The 22,082-nt window shown below is 40.5% G+C and overlaps 1 protein-coding gene across 4 annotated transcripts in view; it reads right to left on the minus strand.

Moving 5' to 3' along the window:
- LOC132477116 (small ribosomal subunit protein uS17m) overlaps positions 1-19,513 on the minus strand; it is a 43,989-nt gene extending 24,476 nt beyond the window's left edge. Inside the window, exons 1-3 of one of the 4 annotated variants that reach the window (XM_060079458.1) lie at positions 19,153-19,309; positions 8,672-9,168; positions 7,992-8,077 (exon numbers count right to left, since the gene is read on the minus strand). In XM_060079458.1, the coding sequence (XP_059935441.1) occupies positions 7,992-8,075 (84 nt within the window). In that variant the 5' untranslated portion in view covers positions 8,076-8,077; positions 8,672-9,168; positions 19,153-19,309. Of the gene's footprint in view, positions 1-7,991; positions 8,078-8,671; positions 9,169-19,152; positions 19,335-19,472 lie in introns of those variants that run through there. The other 3 variants (XM_060079457.1, XM_060079456.1, XM_060079454.1) reach the window with 3 other exon arrangements.
- Between the last annotated feature and the right edge of the window lie 2,569 nt (positions 19,514-22,082).

A 22,082-nucleotide genomic window follows, 5' to 3' on the forward strand; every position in this document is an offset into this window, starting at 1 on the left:
AATACAATCTGCTACTGTCTACCCTCTGAATGTAAACATTCACATCCCTCCCACATGCAAAATACACTCATCTTCCTCAAGACCCCCATGTTTCATCCCGTTAGAGCGTCAGTGTGAAGTCCAGGATCTTGTCACCTATATCAGGTCCACATGAAGATGAGGATCTTTGAGCACAGTTCCTCACGTACAGTTCCTTGAAAGCTTTCTCCCTATTTTTCCTTCTGTGAGCTAAAGAAATAGTTATCTGGCCCCACCCTCTATCCTTCACAAACTCGAAGTGGTGGGAAAGGCATAGAAATAACCACTAAGACACTCCCATTCAAGTACACAGCAACTCATAGCAATTCTAAAATGTAGCTGAGCTGGGCACATGTTGAGATGTGAATGACAAATAGTTTTCTTTTCAAGCTCAGTAATTCCTGGCTCCTTTATATTTATTTTTTAGACTTTTTAAAAAATTGAAATATTGTTTATGTACAATATTATATGTTACAGGTACAGAGTACAGTGATTCACAAATTTAAAGGTTACACTCCATTTATAGTTATTATAAAATACTGGCTATATTCCCTGTGTTGTATACCCTTGTAGCTTATTTTATACAAGATAGCTTGTACCTCTTAATCCCCTACCAATTGTATTGCCCCTCTCCGCTTCCCTCTCCCCACTAGTTTGTTCTCTGTATCTGCAAGTCGGCTTTTTTTGTTTTATTCACTAGTTTGTTGTGTTTTTTAGATTACACGTGTAAGTGATATCATACAGTATTTGTCTTTCTCTGACTTATGTCATTTAGCATAATGCCCTCCAAGTTCATCCATGTTGCTGCAAATGGCAAAATTTCATTCCTTTTTATGACTGAGTAGTATTTTGTTGTGTATATATATATATATATATATATATATATATATATATATATATATACATACACACACCACATCTTTATCCATTCATCTGTTGATGGACACTGAGGTTGCTTCCATATCTTGGTAATTGTAAATGCCACTCTGATCATTGGGGTGCATGTATCTTTTCAAATTAGTGTTTTAGATTTTTTTGGATATATACCCAGGAGTGAAATTGCTGGGTCATGTGGTCGTTCTATTTTTAGTTTTTTGAGAAAGCTCCATACTGTTCTCCACAGTGGCTGCACCAATTTACATTCCCACCAACACTGCATGAGGGTTCCCTTTTCTCCACATCCTTGCCAAAACAGTTATTTGTGTTCTTTTTGATGGCAGCCATTCTGACAAGTGTGAGGTGATATCTCATTGTGGTTTTGATTTGCATTTCACTGATGATTAGCAATGTTGAGCATATTTTCATGTCTGGTTCCTGTATATTTAAGTTCTTTTTTTATCTTCTTTTTCCTCTAGCATTTTACTTTAGGCAGCCAGAAGCTGCCAGTTGGCACTTTTACTCTTCTACCTGTAAATCTCCTTAAGTAAATCATTGAGTCCATTAAGTATATTTCCTATTTTCCTTGTTACTGAAGGTGACAGTGTTGACCAAAATTCTTTCCTCAAGCTTCCCCTTTCCTCCAGCTCATAGTAAGATTTTCCTTATTATCTTTTAAGCCCTGTGAAAGGTCCCATAGGCCTCCACTAACTCTCCTTGAGGCCATTATGATTCTACTAATAATCTTTTCCTTTCCATCTTCTGCCCTTTGTTCAACTGGCTCTGCTGCAAAGCCGATGCCACATGTTCTATGTTTGTTTTGGTAGCACATCACTTCCAGGTAACAAAATCTGTATCAGTTATTTATCTATCGCTGCATAATAAACCACCTCAAAACTTGGGGGATTAAAACAGCAACTATCATTGATTTTGCTCACAAATCTGTAATCTGGGCATAACTTAGTGGGGACAGCTTGCCTCTGATCTACATGGCATCAGCTGGGAGGGCTTGACTGTGGTCTACTTTCTTTTTTTTTTTTTAGCTAATTGGCCCTCTCACTGTTGTGGCCTCTCCCGTTGCGGAGCACAGGCTCCGGACGCGCAGGCTCAGCGGCCATGGCTCACGGGCCCAGCCACTCCACGGCATGTGGGATCCTCCCTTACTGGGGTACGAACCCGTGTCCCCTGCATCGTCAGGCAGACTCTCAACCACTGCACCACCAGGGAAGCCCTGCGGTCTACTTTCAAGATGGCTCACTCACATGGCTGGCAAGTTGGTACTGGCTCTCAGCTGAGAGCTCAGCCAGGTCTGTGGGCCTTGGTTCCTCTCCATGTAGGTTTCTCCATGAGCTGTTTGGATTTGTGTGTGTGTGTGTGTGTGTGTCTGTGGCAAGGTGGCTGGATTTAGACCAAGCATCATGAGAGAATGAAGCGGAAGTCTTACTGCCTCTTATGACCTGTCTTGAAAGTCACATGGTTTCACTTCTACCGGTCACAAGCTTACAGATTCAATGGAGGGAACACTGACCTCGATGTCTCTTGATGGGATGAATGTCAAAGTCATTGTATAGAAAGCATTTTGGATGGCAGATATTTGGTCATTTTTCTGGAAATGCAATCTGCCACACACTCACATTAGCAATGTAAGAGAGTGTCTGTTTTCCCAAAGCTTTGCCAAGAAAGTATGTTATCAAGCTTGTGGAAAATATCAACCCCATAGGAAATACAAAGCTTGGTGATAAAATGTCAAGCTTTCTCTAGTTTTAATTTAAATTTCCTCTTCTTATGAGTACAGATAAACATTTTTCCTGTGTTTAAGATGCATTTGAATTTTCTTTCCTGTGAATTGTCTTTTTATGTTGTTTTTCAATTGGACTCCTAATCTCTTACCTGATTTAGAGGAGTGTTTTATTATTATTATAAAGACTACTATTATTATTAGAAAGATTACCCCACTACAATTTGAGTAGCAAAAATATTTTTCCAAATTTGACATGTCTTTTTACTTTGCTTACAGTTTTCTTTTCTCATACAGATTTTTGGGTATTTTTAAAGAGTTGAACCCATCAATTTTTTCTTTTATGGCTTCTGGATTCTCAGTTGTAATTAGAAAGTCTTTACTCAGTGAACGCTATAAAGGAATTCCCCCATTTTATTCTTGTGTAACTTCTATGGCTTAATTTTTCACATTTAAATATTTGATCAATTTGAAGACTATTCTGATGTAAAGTATGGGGTATGGATTCAACTTTACCTTTTTCCAGGTGGCTCCACAGAAATAGCATCAATTATTGAATAAACCATCTTTTCACCACTGGTTTGAGATGGACCTATATTATATGCTAAATTCCTATTTGTTCAACAGATATTTATTCAGTGCTTCCTACATGCCAGCTATAGTGCTTGAGATATACTAGTGAACAAGAGACTAAAATTCTCTTCCTTTATGAAACTCTAGCAGAGGAAGTAGAAGATAAACATGGTAACTAGGTAAATTACATAGTGTGTTAGCAGATAAAAGAAGAGTAGAGGAAGAGGGTTTGAGAATGTCGAGGTGAGGCAGTTGCAATTTTATATAAGGTGGTCAGGGAAGATATAATTGAAGAGGTGACAATGGAGAAAAGACTTGAAAAGTTAACAGTGCAAAGGCAAGAGTGTGTGTGGCATGATCAAGGAAGATGAGGCCAGGGTAGCTAGAGTGGAATGAGCAAGGGGGAGAAGTAAACGATGAAGTCAGAGAGGTAACAGGTCCAGATTCTGTAGGACTGTTTAGGCCATCATAAGGACTTTGGATTTTACTCTGAGTGAAGCGGGAGCCATGCGTTTTGAGAAAAGGACTGACGGTCTGATCTACCATTACCCTGCTATTTCCTGGACTACATCTTTTTTTTTTTTTTAACATCTTTATTGGAGTATAATTGCTTTACAATGGTGTGTTAGTTTCTGCTTTATAACAAAGTGAATCAGCTATACACATACATATATCCCCGTATCTCCTCCCTCTTGCGTCTCCCTCCCACGCTCCCTATCCCACCCCTCTAGGTGGTCACAAAGCACTGAGCTGATCTCCCTGTGCTATGCGGCTGCTTCCCACTAGCTATCTATTTTACATTTGGTAGTGTGTATATGTCCATGCCACTCTCTCACTTTGTCCCAGCTTACCCTTCCCCCTCCCCGTGTCCTCAAGTCCATTCTCTACGTGGGCTACATTTTTTGAAGTCATCTTTTTTCTTCCTTTGTCTTTACCCCTCTCACTAATCTCTACTGTTTCCCAGAGCAAAGCACTCAAGTCCACCTATTTTTCTCCATCTTCTAATTTTAAGGTATTACTTTCTATCATCTAGAATACTGCAATAGCTTCCTAAGGGATCTCTCCCCTTTCCTTTCTTGCCTTTCACAAATGAACTTACTATCTAGCACGCACCAGGGTGATGTCTAAAGTAGAATTCAGTTACTTATTATGTTACTACCTTGCTTAAATTTACTCAAAGGCTTTCCACTGCACTTAGAATAAAAAGTGAACTTCTTATCATGGTCATAAAGCCCTGTATACGTAGCCCCTGCATACTTCTCCAAGCTTATTCCAAGTCCCCCTCTCCGTCCACTCCAACAACAGAGGCCTTCTTTTGATTTCTCAAATATACCCATAGTTTTTGTACATGATTTTAGCACATGCCTAAAATGCTCTTTTCCATTTACTTTTTTTCCCCCAAATCTGCTTTTTTATTGACCTCAGAAGCTGTCATCAAGCGTCATTATATCCAATTTAGTTTCCTCTGGTACATTGTTTATAATTTTAAAAAAATTTTTAAATAAATTTTATTTATTTATGGCTGCGTTGGGTCCTCGTTGCAGCACGCAGTCTTTCTCTAGTTGCAACAAGCAGGGGCTACTCTTTGTTGCGGTGCACGGGCTTCTCACTGCGGTGGCTTCTCTCATTGCAGAGCATGGGCTCTAGGCACGCAGACTTCAGTAGTTGTGGCACGTGAGCTCAGTAGTTGTGGCTCGCAGGCTCTAGAGTGCAGGCTCAGTAGTTGTGGCGCATGGGCTTAGTTGCTCTGCAGCATGTGGGATCTTCCTGGACCAGGGCTCGAAACCCTGTCCCCTGCATCGGCAGGCGGATTCTTAACCCTTGCGCCACCAGGGAAGCCCTAAAATATTTTTGAACAGGTGTATTTATACGGTTCAAAAAAGGTCTCACATTCCTGGTACAACTGACCTGGTCCCCACCTCCATTCCCACAGATAATCGCTATTATCAGTATTTTATGTATTCTTCTAGAGTTTCTTCGTGTAAATATAAGCAGATACAAATTTCTTATTCTTTCCAGTGCCCTGGTGTCCAGATATAGAGCAGTTCAACTGGGTTGCAACCTGTGAACAGATGTTGCTATGAGGCTGTAGAGATGGTCTACTTACTTTTTATAACTCCTATATTCTCCTTCACATCCCACCTTAAATTTCGCTTCCCCAGAAAGTTCTTCCCTGATTCCCTAATGCATATTCACAATGCCTTATTCTTTTTTTTTTTTTTTTTTTTTTTAATTTTTAATTTTTTATTTTTTTGCTGTACGCGGGCCTCTCACTGCTGTGGCCTCTCCCGTTGCGGAGCACAGGCTCCGGACACACAGGCTCCGCGGCCATGGCTCGCGGGCCCAGCCGCTCCGCGGCATGTGGGATCTTCCGGGATCGGGGCACGAACCCGTGTCCCCTGCATCGGCAGGCGGACTCTCAACCACTGCGCCACCATGGAAGCCCCACAATGCCTTATTCTTATTATGTATAATAAACATCTCAATTTGCAATTCCTTAGTATATGTGCTGAATGTCTGTCTCTGCTAAACAACTTGGGTTTAGGACCATGTCTGTTTTGCTCACTGATGTAGTTCTGATGCCCAATTTCTGGCACATAGCAACTGCTCAAAAAATACTTGTTGAATGAATGAATCATCTTTCTTCTGAACAAAGTAAATGGTTCTGGAAAATTAAAGCAAACTCCTCTGGCTAGAATGCCAAGAAGCAGATACGCTACCTTAGTTCTCAATGTCTTTCTATCCCTGTCTGTGGGGAGACTTACAATTAAGAGTAAACTGAATGAATCTATTCCTTGCAACCCAAAGCACTGATGTACCAAATAAATGCTAAAGCTCGGCAGATGGTCTCCTTATGGTCCCTGCTCTTGCTCAAGTTCTATTTCCTGTCTTCTCTCATGTCCAAATACTACCTGATATCAGCACAAATTCAAACTCTCTTTTCCTCATGAAGTCTTTCCTCGCCCCTCCATTCTTCTTTTGCCTTTTCTTTTTTTTTTAATTTATTTTTATTTTTTTGGCTGCATCAGGTCTTAGTTGTGGTGCGCAGGCTCTTCATTGCGGCATGCGGGCTTCTCTCTAGTTACAGCGTGCAGGCTCCTCTCTAGTTGTGGCGTGCAGGTTTTCTTCCTCTAGTTGTGGCACGTGGGGTCCAGGGCACAGGGGCTCTGTAGTTTGCAGTACGTGGGCTCTCTAGTTGAGGCGCCCGGGGGTTCAGTAATTGTGGTGTGCGGGCTTCACTGCCCTGCGGCATGTGGTATCTTAGTTCCCTGACCAGGGATTGAACCTGCGCCCCATGCATTGGAAGGCGGATTCTTTACCACTGGACCACCAGGGAAGTCCTGGCCCCCTCCAGTCTTATTTATTTATTTATGGCTGCGTTGGGTCTTCATTGCTGCGCACGGGCTTTCTCTAGTTGCGGCGAGCAGGGACTACTCTTCGTTGCGGTGTGTGGGCTTCTCATTGCAGTGGCTTCTCTTGTTGGGGAGCACAGGCTCTAGGCGTGTGGGCTTCAGTAGTTGTGGCACGTGGGCTCAGTAGTTGTGGCTCGTGGGCTCTAGAGCACAGGCTCAGTTGTTGTGGCCCATGGGTTTAGCTGCTCCGCAGCATGTGGGATCTTCCCGGACCAGAGCTCGAACCCATGTCCCCTGAACTGGCAGGCGGATTCTCAACCACTGAGCCACCAGGGAAGCCCCCGCCACTCCAGTCTTAATTGGACTTCTCTCCTCTCTGAGCACCTGCTGTATTTGTTGTCTTTGACATTCAGAGAAGAACCTAACATTACACTTTTCTGAATATTAATTGTGTGATGTAGGCTTTAAAAAATCTCCTCCAATGAGTTTGCTACCTGTGGATAATGATTATCTCATAACAACATGGACAACAGAAGTCCTCCTTTCTGAAGCAATCGAGACTGGTATCTGGTATGTACCAGCTGGTTAAAGTGGAGATCCATAAACAATATCTCAAAGATTTAAACATTTAAATTTAAAATATATAAGTGTACATTTATTCCCTATCTTTTGATATGAGAATGATTTTAATGATTGAGTGTCCATATCCAAAATGTATCACTTCCTGTTTCATTAAATCAGAACAAGCAAATGACTCTTAGGAAATAATACTGGTATAGAACCCTCTGAGATTTTTAGGATTTTCCTTCAATGTTTTACAGTTTTGCTCACACCTAATTTGACAGCAATATTTTAAAAGGTGACTGGTATTTACTGAGTCTTTCCAAAGCATTCAACTAGTTTTCATAGAAACAACTTATCATATTTATACCTCATAGAGGTTTACATCATACTTAATCAAATTGTAACAACTGGTTTAAACAGGTTTTGGAAGAGATACAACAGATTCTTGATAAATATTAACTTGTGGCAGCAGATGTTCTCAGGTACATTAATAGTCCTGTTACCTTCAAGCAGTCACAGTGACTTGGGCATCATTCATTGTTTGCAGACAGAGTGGCAAATGTTGTTTGAATTCTAGTGAGCTATTTAAGGGAAGGGTGATTAAAACACAGTCTATGGCTTCTTGTGTTACCTTTACAACATCTAGCTCAGACATGAGTCCATGATCTGGTAAAAATGCTGAAGGAGAGAAGAGCTATAAAGGGGCATGTAAGGAGAGTGGGAAACATCCCGTAGAGATCAGCATCTGTCACAAGAGTCTCAAGTGCTCTGGATTTTGGGGGCTTGGTACTTCTGAAAATTGAAAAATAAAAGTGCCAGCATTCTGAGAACTATAATAGCATTTCAGAGGAGAATAAAACTGAACTTACCTGAGACTGCTGTACCTGTGATCCAACATTCATTTCCTTCTCCATGTTTCCCTCCTGGGAAAGTACAGCATTCTGAGAAGGCATTACTGGGAAAAAGAGAAAAGAAGAATCCTGTCAACGTATGACATTAAGGCTGAACCTAAATCTTGGACCTTTTGTTTTGGATTAGGATGGCAAATGGTTTAGAGAGAAGCCCTCTAAGACATAAGCCTAAAGGCTGGGTGACTTAACTGTGACATTCTTGTTCCTCTATCACATTGAGGAACATAATGCAGGACTTTCTCTCCTCTGTAGTATAACTCCACTTGTTGTGACATATGGGAAGCTCAAAGGTGCTCACTGGTTTTCAGCCCTAGCTACACACTTGGGGAATTTTAAAACGATGCCAGTGCTTAGCCCCTATTCCCAGAGATTTGGATTTAATGGTCTAGGGTGATCCTGGGCAACAGCATTTTAAATTCTGAAGTCTCCAAGTGATTCTAAGTGGGAAATGAGAACCACTGAGATGAGGTGATGCAGAGAACATACATTAAGGGCCTATTCTTACCCTTTAAGGGGATAAACTCATCCCTAACCTCAAACTCCAGACATCTCTACTCTCTTTAAGATGACCCTTCTAATATAGAAGTGAGATTTCACTCTTTTCATTTTTCAGAATGTTCGCTTTCCTTTTTGAGTACCTGGATTCGGTCCTCCACCAGGATGACTACACCTCTTTGCAGTTCTTAAGTTGTAATGTCCCCAAAGCCTTGTTCACTTCTAGCATGACAGTCAGGAGATATACCAGTACTAGCAGCTTCAGTATCCTTGTCAGTCCCTGAAGGCTGATTTGTCCCAGTGCCTTATAGGAAACAGCCACTCCCAGGTATTAAAGGTGCCTCAACTCATGAGAGGGTCAGGAGCCAGTGGATATCCATGAGAATGACTTCTGCTTCCCAGGAGCAGCCACTCTCAGAATCTTGCCTTGTTCATGCAGAGTTGAGATGCAGAGGTTCCTGAAAGTGGCTATTAAATTCGTTTTTCTCCCTAAAGGCATCAATCCTTCATGTGCAGACTTCACTATGATATTCAAATTTGCCTCCTGGTTGAGCAGTTTCAGGTTGAGCAACTGTAATAAGATGCACCAGAGTCAGCAGAAGAAATCCAGCAGTGTCAGTCACCTAGGGACCTAGGGAGTCTATAAAGAGACATACAAACTATTCATTCATAAAGATAGAGCACCGTAGGATGTGGAATTCTTTAAAACAAGCAAAAAGCATTTTTAGAATTTCCCAGATTACAAAGAGCAGAGATGTACAGATGCATCAACTACAACAAACTTAGCCTCAGTCCTCTCCCACCTTCTTCTCAGAACAGAAAACATGTGGTCCTTGACCAGAGGAAGACTTTCAGATAGAGTTTTCTCCTCAGAAAGAAGAAAAAACAGGTGTTTCACCAATACCAACAACAGAGTGAAATGTACTGACCCGCTAATAATCAGGAGAGAATACATTTGTTCTCTGCTCACAAAAGTTGACCTGAAAAACTTTTCTCAAAAACTATTGACAGGGGCTTCCCTGGTGGCACAGTGGTTGAGAGTCCGCCTGCCGGTGCAGGGGACACGGGTTCGTGCCCCGGTCCGGGAAGATTCCACATGCCACAGAGCAGCTGGGCCCGTGAGCCATGGCCGCTGCTTCCGGAGCCTGTGCTCCACAACAGGAGGGGCCACAACAGTGAGAGGCCCGCGTACCGCAAAAAAAAAAAAAAAACTATTGACAGAAATGAAGAATGAAGTCATTTCTGAGAAGAAAAAGAGAAAACTGCAGTTCCAATGGAGTAGCCCTGTTAGATAAGGAAGCCATTCAAGCCAAGACATGGCACAATTATAACATTTTACAACCAGTTGACTAAGAGGCAGAACTTTCAAGAGTAATTTAAAAGCACTTTAAGAACCAGGTCCTTGTTTCACCAAGCAAAAGCTCTAAAAAGGTCCTATGGTCTGAAGAGTCAGGTAGAATCTACAAGGATGTCCTGAGGTTTCAAACCCAATCACCTGAAAACTATTTATTCACAACAATGAAAACAGCACTAACCATGTTAGTGGACAGGGTTTCTCCTTTATATGTGTGAACCCAAGGCAATGAGGAACATTTCAAATATATTATACATTGTATACAAATATAGCTAGTTTGAGAATACTTTTTAAAAAAATATTTATTTACTTCTTTATTTGGTTGCGCTGTCTTAGTTGTGGCAGGTGGACTTCTTAGTTGCAGTTCATGGGCTCCTTAGTTGTGGCATGCGAACTCTAAGTTGCAGCATGCATATGGGATCTAGTTCCCTGACCAGGGATTGAACCCCTGCCCCCTGCATTGGGAGCGCAGAGTCTCAACCACTGTGCCACCAGGGAAGTCCCCTGAGAATACTTTTTACGGCATCTGATGGGACTAGGGTTCCTTAAAATACACCTTTGGAAATGCTGCTTTAGTTCTCAGTTCCTTGGTTTAATGAAGGATTCTGAGTTTAATGAATTCTTGGCTTAATGAAGCTCTAATCACAGAGCTAAGTGAAAGAGCTGGTTCTAGAACACTTAGGTCTTCTGATTCAGCCCTGGGCTCTTTCTAGTATACACTAAAGTCCTTTTTGCTATTTGTTTTCTCCCTTTTCCTTTAAAAAAAATCTGATCCTTTTCTTTTCATAATTTCCCTTTTAATTCCTATATTGGAAAGGACAAAAAAAGAGAACCACTCCTGACCTACAAACTGTGCAATTTCTCATACAACAAACGGGTGGAGCTTTCCAGAGAGAGAGACTGCAGAATTGCCAGTCTTTTTCAAACAAGTAACCATGATGGCTGGGAAAGTAATAAATTGAGGACAAAATGGTTCTCAATCTGGGCTGTGCATTAGACTCTTCCCAGATTTAAAATGACACTACAGATGCATATATATAGGGCCAGATGCATATATATATATATATATATATATATATATATATATATATATATATATATATATATATGGCAAGGCTCTACCCGAGAGCTACTAAATCAGAATCTGTTGAGAAGAATTCTGGCATCCACATATTTTCTAAATGCCCCACAAGTGATTCTGATGCAAGCAAGAACTCAGGACAACTATCAGAGCCTTTCGTTTCCTTCACACCCTCAATCCAAATGATTCTCACCATCATTCTACTTCAGTCACGCACTTCTAGGACTGAACCACTTCTGAAATCTTTCTTACCTTACACAACACTAGACTGTGAATCGGGAGACCTAGGTTCTAGACTAGATGGGGAAGAAAATGAAGGCAGGAGTAGTGGTTTAATAGATGCAGGGAAAATAGACAAAAGAGCAGTGTTTATCAAAGTGTGGTCTGAAGATCACTTGAATCATGGTACTTGTTGAAAAGCAGACTCACTGGTCCTATCCTAGATCTCATGAAATAGCACCTCTGGAGATATTATTGGCCCAAGAATTTGCATTACAAAGTATTTCTTCCCTGGAATCAGTCCTCTCTCCAGCCTCCCTACAGGCATGAATCTAGCACCTATCTTCTCATTCCTAGATCTTCAACTTTATCTTTCACTTTTATTGACTCCTTCCTATCATCATTTAAAATCATTTAATGTCTCTCCCAACATTAAAATTTTTCACTGGCTTTTACACCCCTTTGCAACTACCATTCTTTCCTTATTCAAGGCTACAACTCTTCAAAGGGTTGTTGATACTTGTCTCTACTTCCTCATTACCCATTTATTTTTCAGTTCTCTGTAATCTTGCTTCTGTTCTGCCATCAGCACTCCCCTGAAATTGCTATGGTCAAGAACACCAAACTCTCTTTTGTAGTTCATGCAATGGACCTCATTACTTCTTGCTTTCTTGAGCTCTGATGGTATCTGGTACTGCTGACAGCTGTGTCTTGCCTTACTTCAGTGGGCTATGTTCTAATCCCTTTTCCTCTGCCTACCATTCACATATTGTTGTTCCTTAGGATTTTCCAAAATCTACTCTCACTCTCTCCACACTTGAAGTGAAGGGACCTTGAAAAGATTTGAACCTGACTCTATCAGTCCCTCACTTGAAATTCTTCAGCAGCTTCCTTAGGCTGGAGTACAAAGCCATGAAGAAACCTACGACCTGCTTCCTGTTCCCTCTCAAGCCACTCTGCTGTTTGCTTTTGAGGGTTCATACACAGCATCCTGCTTTTAGGTGTTTAAATGTGCCATGTGTGGGATCCACCCCCACCTCCTCCCCTAGCAATACCTACGCTTCCTTCAGGTCTCAGCTTAAATCAAGTAAGATTTTGACATCACGGACGAAGTGAGGCCCCCTTGTTCACACCTTCCTTCTTTAGGTAGCACTTTTTATTGTTGTAATTATTGTACAGTTATTCATCTTTATTTATACCTCACTACTGTGTGATGTTAACCTCTATGAAGGCAGGAATCTGTTCTGTCTTGCTTAACTATTCTAATTTCAAGGCTCGGTATGTGATTCATAGTAGATATGTATCAAATATTTGCTAAATGAGTAAATGAAAGGGTTCTGGTGTTTGCTCTTCTATTTTTTTATTTTTTATTTTTTTTAATTTTTAACTTTTTTTTTTTTTTTGGTACGCGGGCCTCTCACTGTTGTGGCCTCTCCCGTTGCGGAGCACAGGCTCCAGACGACGCACAGGCTCAGCGGCCATGGCTCACGGGCCCAGCCGCTCCGCGGCATGTGGGATCTTCCCGCACCGGGGCACGAACCCGTGTCCCCTGCATCGGCAGGCGGACTCTCAACCACTGCGCCACCAGGGAAGCCCTAATTTTTAACTTTTTTGCGGTACGCGGGCCTCCCACTGTTGTGGCCTCTCCTGTTGCGGTGCACAGGCTCCGGACGCGCAGGCTCAGTGGCCATGGCTCACGGGCCCAGCCGCTCCGCGGCATGTGGGATCTTCCCGGACCGGAGCATGAACCCGTGTCCCCTGCATCGGCAGGTGGACTCTCAACCACTGCGCCACTAGGGAAGCCCTATTTTTTTATTTTTTAACTTTCTATTTTGAACCAATTTTAGACTTACAGTAAAGCTGCAAAAGTAGTACACAGTTCTTAAATACCATTTACCCTACTTGTCCTAATATTAATATTTTACATAACCATGGTACAATGATCAATACCAGAAATTTAACAATATTATTAATTCAAATTATTCAAATTTCACCAGTTTTTCCACTAATATTTTCTGATCCAGGAACCCACATGGCATTTAGTTTTTATTTTTCCTGAGTCTCCTCCAATCTGTAACAGCTCCCCAGGTTTTCTTTCATGAGCTTGATACTTTTGAAGAGTACTAATGAATTATTTTGTAGAATGTCCCTCAATTTGGGTTTGTCTGATGTTTTCTCAGGGTTGGAATGAAGTTAAGATTTTTAGCAAGAATGACACAGAAGTGATGTTGTGTCTTTCTTAGTGCATAATATGAATGGGCTTATGATGTAGGTATGTCTTATGAATGATAACATTGACCATTATCACCTGGTTAAGGTGGTGTTTACCAGGTTTCACCACTGCAACCATTGTTAATATGGTGTTTGCTTAATGGTGATTTCTCTATTTCCCTCTTTCCTACTAATTATTAATTGGAATTTTTCCAAAAGGAAAAGCTGTTCCTTGGCTCTAATTTATTTATATCTGCATGGATTTATGGATGTTTGTATTATTCTATGAGTTAAAATACAAAACATTATTATTTTATTATACAAACTGTTCCAGCTGTGGCCATTAGGAGGCTCCTGTGTTATTCTGACCAGCTCAGCTATTTTGAACACTTCCTGGCACCGTAAGATGTTCTAGGCTCTTGTATTTTCCCTGACCATCCCTGGAATCAGCCACTTCTCCAAAGAGCCCTGGTTCCATTTATTGGGAAAGTGTTTAGACACAAAAATCTGGGTACCAGGTGTGCTGCTTGCTACTGGTGTATCATTGCTTCTAGGCCCTCCAGGAGACTGAGCTACGAAGTATATATGTATGCATATCAACCATACATATACATACTTCTATTGTGTTTGTCTATATATTAAATACCATGAGTTCACACTGACACCTCTGATTCCAATCCGATACCCCAGGGCTCATTTTGGTCTTCTTCCTTTTCTCATTGGTAACTTCTTTCTTCAACAGTGAAAAATTGTTGGCTCTCATTATCTACAATATATTTACTTATTTGTTCAATTCTGGTATACACACAAAGTAGTTTCAGAATTACTAACTCATACCCTTGTGAGAAACACATTTACTAGCTTGATTACAGCATGTATGTAGAGTTCTCTTTGTCTTTAACCTTAGAGTATACAGTCAAGATACTGGTTCCTAAAGTTACTTAGGTCAGTTTTTTCTTTGCCACTTCCTTCAGTGAGGTTATGTCATTCATTTGTACTACAGTTACGTTTATTTGTTAGTGTTTGTATTCATTCTCTTCTATTTTTACAGCCGTCCCCTGGTATCCCTGGGGGACTGGTTCCAGAATCCACTGCAGATACCAAAATCTGAGGATGCTCAAATGCTTTATATAATATGCTGTGTAGTATTTATACATAAACTATACATATCCTCCTGTATACTTTAAATCATCTCTAGATGACATTACTTATAATACCTAATGTAGTATAAATGCTACATAAACAGTTGCCTGCACATGGCAAATTCAAGTTTTGCTATTTGGAACTTCCTGGAATTTTTTCCCCAAATATTTTCCATCTGCAGTTGGTTGAATATATAAATATGGAAGCCGAAAATACAAAGGGCTGAATGTAGTCTATTTACTCTCAGGTGGCTTCACCCATTGCTACGGTTTCATTGATCATATTTTTTGACCTATATAACCACATACACTCTTACTGGACATCCCCACCTACCTCGTGGGTTTGTTGTGAGGCTTAAGGGATTAAATATTTGTGAACAGTTAGATCATATTAGCACTTAGTTAGCAGTATTTATATATTTTACATATTACTCTTACTCTATCATATTCCCTGTCTCAATGAATAGCGCTACCAAACCTGAAACCTGAGTGCCATTCCTGACCTCTCTTTCTTTCCCTTAGTCTCATTCCCCAATCAAACGTCAAATCCTGGTAAATTTCCCTCCTTAAACACATAGTGAGTGTTCCATCTTCACTTCCACTACCTTTATTCAGGTATCATCTCTCACTCTGATTACTGCCACACCCATCTAACTGGTCCTTGACTTTAGTCCAACATTTTCTTCACACTGCAGCCAGAGAGATATTTCTCCACACCTCTTCTCTACTGTGGAAACACCTTCACTTTATTTTCTGACAAATATTAAAATGAAAATTTTAGTAAATACAGAAAAGCAGAAAAAAAATCACCTATAATGTCATCACCCAGAGATAACCAATTACTTTTTCGGGATATAGCCTTTCAGGCTTTTCCTTCACAAACACACACACACACTCATGCACATTATAATATGGCATGTTATTTCTTTTTTGAAACCTGGATTTTAATTGATAATATTGTATACATCACTTCATGGTAGAAAACAAAAATCTAAATATTCATTAAAAAAATAGGCTCATAGCTATTTGTAATGAGGTGGATAGACCTAGAGTCTGTCATACAGAGTGAAGTAAGTCAGAAAGAGAAAGACAAATACCGTATGCTAACACATATATATGGAATTTAAGGGAAAAAATGTCATGAAGAACATAGGGGTAAAACAGGAATAAAGACACAGACCTGCTTGAGAATGGACTTGAGGATATGGGGAGGGGGAAGGGTAAGCTGTGACAAAGCGAGAGAGAGGCATGGACATATATACACTACCAAACGTAAGGTAGACAGCTAGTGGGAAGCAGCGGCATAGCACAGGGAGATCAGATCGGTGCTTTGTGACCGCCTGGAGTGGTGGGATAGGGAGGGTGGGAGGGAGGGAGACGCAAGAGGGAAGGGATATGGGAACAGATGTATATGTATAACTGATTCACTTTGTTATAAAGCAGAAACTAACACACCATTGTGAAGCAATTATACTCCAATAAAGTTGTAAAAAAAAATAGGTTCATAGTATATTCCATCGCATGCGATACCTAAAGTTTATTTAACAAGTTTATTATTAATAGACATTTAGGCCTCTCTCTCTCCTTCTTTCTCTGCTGTTACAGACAACAGCAAACATACAGTTTTGGCATAATTTTGCCTGACTATTTCCTTAGGATAAATTCCTAGCAGAGGAACTGCTGGGTAAAAAGGAAGGCAAAAGGTGTTCAGGAAGGTGTATCATTTTACATATTCAGCAATATATGATAGTGACCATTAGCCAATGTTAGGTATTATTCTTTTTAAATCTAATACACAAATAGTATTTAACTGCTGCTTTAATATGCAATTCTTAGATAACATGTAAGGTAGGATTTTTAACTTTTATATTTTTTCTTTTATAAATTACCCTTTTGTGTCAATTGTCCACTTTTCTACCATATTGTCTTTTTCTTATTGATTTGTAAGAGTCCTTTATTACACAGTCTGCAATAAAGGATTAAATGAGCAGGTCTGAATGGTCCAAACTCTGCATATTCCAAGGAAAGGTTTGACTCTGGCCTGGCTCCTGGTGGATAACCTATAAGCCCCTGAAACATCCTGTCTGTTAAGAGTGTCTCTGTTTACCTGAGGTCTTGGGACAGGTCAAAAAGTTTATGCTAACAATGGGATTTATGGTGGGAACCTTGGGCCATGTGGTATCAGCTTGCCCACTGGAGGAGCTGGAGACTGGAGGTCAGCAAAATGGATGGGCAGCCATGCTTATATGACCAACTTCCAATGAATACTCTGGACACCAAGGTTTGAATGAGCTTTTCTGGTTGGCAGTACTGCATACATATGGCCACACATCATTGCTCGGAGAATTAAGGACTACTTGCACAAGTCCATCGAGAGAGGACAACTGGAAGCTTGCACCTGGTCGCTCCTGGACCCTGCCTTACATGCTTTTTTTTCATTGCTGATTTTAATCTGCATCCTTTCACTGTAATACTCATCTTACTGGGAGTATAACAGTTTTGCTGAGTTCCGTGAGTACTTCTAGAACATCACTGAACCTGAGTATGGTTTGGGGACCTCTGAACACAGATAGTAACCAGTAACTCCCCTGTCATAACATAGATAACAAATATAGTCTTCACTTTATCATTTGTCTCTAATTTTTGCTGCTTTCTGAAAAGAGCTAATATTTTTAAATTTTACCTTATAAAACCTGGGTTTTTTTTTTCTCTGTACAGGTTCTAAGTGCGTGTGAGGGTTTTTGTTTTGTTTTGTTTTCCTTACACAGATTATACACGTTAACAAGGTTTTTTTTTTTTTAACACATTCTACATAAAAACATGAGTATGAAAAACATGGGTGTACACAGAGTAAAATATGTGTGCCTTCCAACTTCTCTTCTACTCTACTTCCCTCCCTGGAGGTAACTCATTGTCAGTCACTTGGTTTGCATCCTTTTCTGTGTATTTATGAACATACATAATATAACCACATACTTAACATAACGCACACCATACTATATTCATTGTTCTGCAAGATCCTTTATTCACTAAATGTCTTAGAGATCTTTCTTTGTGTGTTAACTTCACAATAAACTACATAATAAACTATCTTATTCTATTTTATAGCAGCACAATATTCCACTGTATGGGTCTATCACAATATGTTTAACCATATCCAGAGTGAACATTTAAGCTGTACCTATTTCTCAAATTACAAACAATATTGTAATAAACATCTTTGTACATACTTCCCTGGGCACCTGTGCAAGTATTTCTGCAGGACAGATCTTAGAATAGAATTTCTGAACCACAGAGTGAGCTCATTTAACGTCTTGGTAAATGTAGTCAAATTGCCACCCAAAATACTTCCTCAACTGTACAACCGGTGCCCTTCACCCCTGCACTTTCATCAACACTTTGTATCACCAATATTTTTATATTTTGCCAGTCCACTGGGTGAAAAATATCTGTCTTCATTTGCATTCTATGGTTACTTATTAAGTCAAGCACTTTTTTCATTGGTTTCCTGTATTTTCTATAAATTGCCTGTGCATATCCTTTGCCCACTTTTCTTTTTTCTCTTTTCTTTTTTCAACAAGTCTCTTTACATATTATAGACACTTTCTCTAACACATGTTGCAAATATTTTCTTCAAATCTCTAATTTTTAGCCCTTTGTTCTTTTCAAATACAAAAACTTTAAATTTCGATATCATTAAATTAATGAATTTTCCCCAGAGGGTTTTGTGTCCTGTTTGGGTGGTTTGGTAGGGCTACAGCATAAAGTGCAAGGGTGGAAGGCCAAGCAGTATGCAATATTAATGTCATAAAGGGCTTTGAGGGCACTGCTAAGAAACTAAAACATTATCCTGATGGCAGCAGGGAAGCATATAAAAGTTTTCAGCAATAGAGTGACTTTCAACAAATTCTCCATTTAATAAGAGCACCTACTAAGTGCCATGGTCAACTCTGTCTCTTAGAAAATGGTAACTTTTGTACCTTTTACGTTTCCCACAATTCAAAATAACTAAAAGACACAGAAAGCTCATTATGCTAAAAGACACAATTAGGGGGATCTGCTCTGCCACATATTAAAACAAAATGGTATCAGTGCAGAAACTGTGAGGGCCGTGAAACAGTCTAGAAACAGATCCGAGTATACACACGCCTGTAGAATAGAATAAAAGCGTCATTTCAATTCAGTGGGAAAACAGATGATGGCATGACCACCGGGGAAAAAGGCATATTCCTATCTAACACGTTATCACAAAATTAATACCCAGTAGGTTAAAATGTAAAAAAAAAAAAAAAAAAAAAAAAAAAGCTATGTAAAAAATCCTTTAAAAGTATTACAAGAAAATAAAGGTGAATGTTTTAATACTCTTGAGATGGGGAAAACTTTCCAAAAATGATACCCACCCACGCCTATACCAAAATAAATTGCATAAGATATTAGAGGAAAATAGGTTTGCAATCTTGGAATGCGGAGGCCTTCCTATCAAAGGGGCACAGGGTATCCAAGAAGTCTAAGGGCGCCGCTGGGGGGCTCCGAGTCGACCGGAGGGGCGGCGTCCGCGACCCGGGACCCCCGGGCTGCCGCCCGCCCTGCCCCCTCGCCCGCGGGGGCCGCACTCACCCGCCTCCACAGACAAAGGGCGCCCAGGCCGGCTCCGCCCCCTGACGACGACACCGCCGCCGCCGCCGCCCGTCCGGACCCAGGCGGGAGAGGGTGATGAGGGCCCTGATGCCTGAGCCAATGACGCCCAATGACGGGGCCCCTGGGGCTGGACCAGCCGCCAGCGCCAGCCGGGTTCTGACGAAAGCCTCCAAGCAATGGCGGCCGCGCCGCGCTGGCTTCGGCTCTGCGATACGCATGCGCCGGCGGCGCCCAGGGCCGACCGCTTCCCATATGCAGGGCTCGGAACTCCCACCCGCTTCCCCGGGTCTGCTTCTCACCAGGGACGCGCTGACCCCGGGGGCCCGGACCTCCCGCTCCCGGCACTCGCAGAACTGCGCCTTCCCAGAGGGCCGAGGACCCATTATAGCCCCTGCCAATCAGAGGCTCCCGCGTGGGTCGCTGCTCGGTCCCCTAGGTGACCACACAAGCCGTCGCTCTCCTCAGTCCTGAAATACCGGCCCCCTCCCGAATTTTATATTGACGAAACTAAAAATACAATAATAATGATTGAATATATATAATATATAATACAGGTCTACTGATGAGACTAATGGAATTCTTTTAAGGGGAACATTTTGCTTAATTGGGATTCACCAAAATCGGTTGCAAATGTTCATCTGTTAATGCTAGCATTCAATGGGGAAAGGAGAGACTTTTCAACAAATAGTGTTGGAACAACTGGATATGCACATGCAAAAGAATAAAATTGGACCCTAGCCTTACACCACATACAAAAAGTAATTCAGGGGCTTCCCTGGTGGCGCAGTGGTTGAAAGTCCGCCTGCCAATGCAGGGGACATGGGTTCGTGCCCCAGTCTGAGAAGATCCCACGTGCTGCGGACCGGCTAGGCCCGTGAGCCATGGCCGCTGAGCCTGTATGTCCGGAGCCTGTGCTCCGCAACGGGAGAGGCCACAACAGTGAGAGGCCCGCGGACGGCAAAAAAAAAAGAAAAAAAAAAAGATAACTTGTATCTCTAGTTTTCAAACCGTCTTCTGCAGACTTGCCAAAAAGTCAGCAGTCACACAGAGACACTCTTAGTTTTTAAAAATTCCTCTCTTTTTTTCCAGAGTTACTGAGATATAATTGACAAATAGAAGTTGTATATATTTAAGGTGCATAATGTGATATTTTGATATACATATACATTGTGAAATGATTACCACAATCAAGCTAACATATCCATCACCTCACATAGTTACCACTGTGTGCGTGTGTGTGTGTGTGTATGTGTGTGTGTGTGTTGGGGGGAGGAGAATGCTTAAGATCTACTCTTAGCAAATTTCAAGTATAAAATACAGTATTGTTAATTGTAGTCACCATGCTGTACATTAGATCGCTAGAATTTTTTTCATCTGCATAACTGAAACACAAGTCTCTTAAGTTTATAGTAATTTACTTCAAATTCTGAGGTAAGATAAGTATAAGAAATTAAGAAATAACCCTTTTTCAGTGGTTTAAGTGTTTACTGTTGGATTGCAATTAAAGCTCAGAAATCACTGCCGATACCCACCGTTATTGTTCTACTAAATAATATAGAACCTTCATATATACTAGACTAGAGTAAACCATACCATAGAACAAAACACTACCTGTATTAGAAAACACTATTTACCATTAGGGAAAAAATGAGGTAAATCTATATACTAAAGTGGAATAATCCTCAGGATATATCAAGTGAAAAGACCATGGTACAGAGCCATTCTTTAATTTTGTTATGCTTATATATAATATTTCCCTTTAAAACATGCCTCATAGTCTCAGTATCTTTGTGTTATACTCAAAAGTAGGGTAGCATGTCCTTCTCAGGCAGTGTTGCTTGGAAATCAGCACAGCTTGCTCTCTTGTACCTCTCCTCCCTTGTTCCAAACTGTTGCAAATACAGTGAATATTTGGTCCAGAACTGGGGACAGTAGAAAGAACACCAGCGTTGGAGTCAGTTCAGACCTGTGTCTGCCGCATAGCTGAAATCTTGAGCACGTAAGTTACTTAATTTTTTTGATTCTAAATTTTCTCTTTTAGTATATGGCAATGAAAATATGTGTATCTCATATCTATTATGAGAACTAAAGGAGATAAAGCACATCAGCACTCAGCACAATGCTTCATAAATGACAACTATCATTAATTTAGTTCCTTGTCTAAGAGAGTCATTTAGATTTTTAGAAGCTCTGCTTTCGCAATTCTCCTTCAATAAGTACACTCTAACACCCCAGCCTCCCCTGATAAGCTACTCTGGAAAGTTAAGTAATTATAAGTGTCTTCCTGGTTCTTTTAGCACTTTTTAAGAAGGAAGGGGGGTGATATAGGAGTACAGGATTAAGAGCCACAAACAACTACCTATAAAATAAATAAGCAGCAGAGATATATTGTACAGCACAGGGAAATATAGACATTATTTTGTAATAACTTTAAATGGAGTATAATTTATAAAAATATTGAATCACTGAAAGCAATATACTATTAGTTGTACACTTAAAACTAATATACTATTGTAAATCAACTATAATTCACTAAAGAAAAAGTGAAAAAGAAAAGCAAAATTCCCTATTTCCGTTTCTCATGCCCAGAGAGTTCTTTAAAGAAGAACAATGCTCTTTGTCCTTTTGATTTCAAAAGGGAGTTTACCTTTCTTTAGATGCTTTTTGTATGTTTATGATTAAATGTATTACTGTACATTATAAGTTGAGTATTATTTATTATATAGAAGCCTGTTTAGCAAAGCAGCCACAATTGAAAACAGGTTAACAGTGTGGACTGAAAGCCAAAACCAGGGATAATGTCTATATTAGGCTCCCTTATTGATCTAAATTATATTGTAGGAATGTAGCCTTTTAAAGTAATCTTTTAAAGGTTTTTGTTTCTTTGTTTTCAGCTCCTTCAGTCTGAC

The sequence above is a fragment of the Mesoplodon densirostris genome, chromosome 16 (assembly GCF_025265405.1).
Source record: "Mesoplodon densirostris isolate mMesDen1 chromosome 16, mMesDen1 primary haplotype, whole genome shotgun sequence".
Taxonomy (NCBI): domain Eukaryota; kingdom Metazoa; phylum Chordata; class Mammalia; order Artiodactyla; family Ziphiidae; genus Mesoplodon; species Mesoplodon densirostris.